The following is a 3,081-nucleotide window of genomic DNA, read 5'->3' as shown; positions in this document are numbered from 1 at the left end:
TTATTAAACACACTAGCATTATTTGATGAGTATTTTTATGTAATAATTATTTCTAATTTTTGTTAGGAAATTCTCAAGTTTTTGGGTGTTGTGTAAAGGTTCTAAATCATTTTTATAACAATGAGAAAAATTCATGAGATAGCACAAAGGAAGAGTTAAACCAAAGAGATTGTTTATGAAAAATATAACTTATTTGTAGTATTAAAGTGATAGAATTATAGTCTTAAATGATAATAGTTAATGAAAATAAATGAAATAAGTATTAATACAATGGAGATGTTAAGTTTGTTAGTTGAGTTATATTGTTGATAAGACTATTTTGACAAAATGAAATATATAGTTGTGAGACTGTTATTGGTAATGCAAGGGGTTTCAATCTCATACAATGAAAGAGATCTAATTTATTAACAGTAGTTTGAAAGATTTTTTCAATAGTAGTTAATGAGTCACACCAATAAACACAGATAGTTTGAATTGACGAAGGAACAATAATTGACTCTAATGAAGAACATTGGACAATAGACAATTGTTTCAATTGAATTAATTCTAAATTCAATGAAGCTTTGAGTGGAGTGTTTCTAATTTCCAAAAAGGTGAGAGTAGAAGGGAGGAACAAAGACTGAACAGTAGAACAATTTTTAATAGAAAAACTAGACAAATGAATAGAAGCCAAATTGGGAAGAGTAATATTAGAACAATCAGTGAAAGTAATTGTTTTAAGTGAAGTAGGTAATATGAAACAAGAAGGTTGTAAGTAATGAGTATTTGTTAAATTAAATTCTTGCAAAGAATTTGCAATTGATAAATCTACACGACAAGCAGGACATTGAAGAGAAGAAATTTCAAAACAGTCTAAACGTACAAGCCAATACAAATTAAGGATAGATAATAAATTACGATATTGAAGAACATCATTAGAAATTGTTAAAGTATTAGAAGCATCATATAAAGGAAGAACAAGTAATTTAACAAATGAACTTTTTAATTCATTTGAATAACAAGAAATAATACGATTATTAATTTTTAATTCATTTAACCAAGTAATATGTTCTTCTCTAAGATCAAAACATTTAATAATAACTCTAATTTTATTCCATTCAAATTTATTAAGAATTGAAATTATTTTCTTAAGTTCAATACCATTACATTCTATAACTAATGAATGAAAAAATTGAAAAGACTGAAGTTGAGCAAATATTTCTATGATATATTCTGTAAAAAATACCATTTCAGTATTTCCATTCATATCAATTAATAATTTTTTTAAATTAACCATTTTTTGAATAGGTATTTGTACATCAAGATCAACATAAAATGAAAAATAAGTGATTTTTGATGCTATTTGGATTAAGTTTGGTGCAGTATAAATGACTTTTCCATAAAGATTAAATCTTTTTATCTTATCTATTTGTTCAGTTGTTAATTTCTCAATCATTTCTGAATCACAAAGAAATGTTTCTATCCCAACAAAATATTGAATCTCTTTTTTTAATGATTTGATACGTTCTTTTGTATTAGTTAATTTGCAAGAGTAGAATGGATTAATCTTTAATCGTTTTACAGAATGAAAACATTTTCTACTAACAAAAATAAATGTTAATAAAGTTGAAATATTTTCCAAATAAGGAACTATGTTCATTAAATAGACAATTTCTAATCCTTTTGTTTGTTGAAGTGTTGGTGATTGGATATTAAGTGATGAATAAAAAGAATTTTCATTAATTTGTTTGTTTCTAAACAAATGTTTCATCTGTAAATGAGTTGATTTGAGTTTAATTTTCTTTTTTCAGAGTCATAAAAGAAATTTTATAACAATAAGATTCTTTGAAAGTTAAAAAGCGAATAAACAGTAATTAGACATTTTTTACTTGCATTATAAGCGTCATGTCTTTCAAATTTTCTTCGACTCATTATTACTCAGATGAAACAAAACGAAAATAACTTAAATAAACAATGAACGTTGATTACTTTAAAAGTCTAAGACTTCAATACCATCAATTTCTTTCGTTGATGTAAATTCTCTTGGAACAATAGGTATTTTCCCCATATTAAAGATAGTTCGAAGTTGTTCACATTCATTTTCTTCATAACACATAAAAGCAAAAACAACAGATTGACTAATCAAAGAAATGTCTATTTGGTATGTTGGTGGATTAAAATACCCAAAGTCCCCTGCATTTTGTACATAATGAGGGTCTAAAAAAAATAATGTTGTTTCTTGACATCCAAAAACAAAAATTGCTGATTCTCCAATACCACCAACAAATCCTCGACTTTGAGAAAGAGCTAATGAGTCTAAAATGAGTTGATGTTCAGTGAATGTGATAATTCGAGGAATTAAATAAAGTGTTGGATATGAACAAGTTGGAATATGGTCTAAACACGTGATACAATTAAATGGCTTTTTGTCCCATTCTTGTAAGAGTGACCTATAATGCATTTAGAATTGACTTTGATTTATTAATGAAAATTAATATTGCATTATCTTCAAATTAATAACAAACGAAATAGCTATACAACATATAGATGGTGGTAAAAAATTAGTTCCTTTTGGATTATGTGTTTTAATGACTTGTTGAATGTAGATATTATGAATTGATAATAATGAGGAGATTCTATCATAAATAAGTTCTTTTGCTTGTGATTTATTTTGTTGATGTTCAAACGAATTATAATCAACTATTTGTTGCATTTGATCTTTAAAAATGACTAATGCATTTACTACCATCATTTGTGTTGCTCGAATAGCACACCCCCATCCTGCATCAGAAGAAAGATAAGTGTTTCCTAAATATGAATATTTTTGTCTGTATGTTGCTACAATTAAATCATGAATTTTAAGGTTTGCATCGTTGAAAGTCAAATGATTTAAATTTTCATTAGTTTCAGGATAATAACAATTTCCAAGAATATGAACAACATTTTTTTGTGTAAATGGTTGTAATTTAATTAGTCTTTTAGAGGACATACTATTATAAAAATATGAGCCAATATTATACCCAATACATCTCAACATAGACATGTTAGAATAAATTGTTTTTTATTCATCTTGTAATAAAAAACAAAAATACAAAAAAAAAA

The 3,081-nt window shown here is 25.7% G+C and overlaps 2 protein-coding genes across 2 annotated transcripts; both read right to left on the bottom strand.

The window, feature by feature from the left end:
* Window positions 1-262: 262 nt before the first annotated feature.
* On the bottom strand, window positions 263-1,750 carry ENU1_034340 (hypothetical protein; the record flags this gene model as incomplete). Its single annotated transcript, XM_008857387.1, has 1 exon — window positions 263-1,750. The coding sequence occupies one exon, from the start codon at window positions 1,748-1,750 to the stop codon at window positions 263-265; it is 1,488 nt and encodes a 495-aa protein (XP_008855609.1).
* Window positions 1,751-2,470: 720 nt separating this feature from the next.
* Window positions 2,471-3,022, bottom strand: ENU1_034330 (peptidase, C54 family protein; the record flags this gene model as incomplete). Its single annotated transcript, XM_008857386.1, has 1 exon — window positions 2,471-3,022. One exon carries the CDS (start codon window positions 3,020-3,022, stop codon window positions 2,471-2,473), a length of 552 nt encoding a protein of 183 aa, XP_008855608.1.
* Between the last annotated feature and the right edge of the window lie 59 nt (window positions 3,023-3,081).

Source organism: Entamoeba nuttalli, assembly GCF_000257125.1.
Source record: "Entamoeba nuttalli P19 unplaced genomic scaffold asmbl_2610, whole genome shotgun sequence".
In the NCBI taxonomy this organism is placed as follows: domain Eukaryota; phylum Evosea; order Mastigamoebida; family Endamoebidae; genus Entamoeba; species Entamoeba nuttalli.
This window is presented reverse-complemented; position numbering and strand designations above follow the sequence as displayed.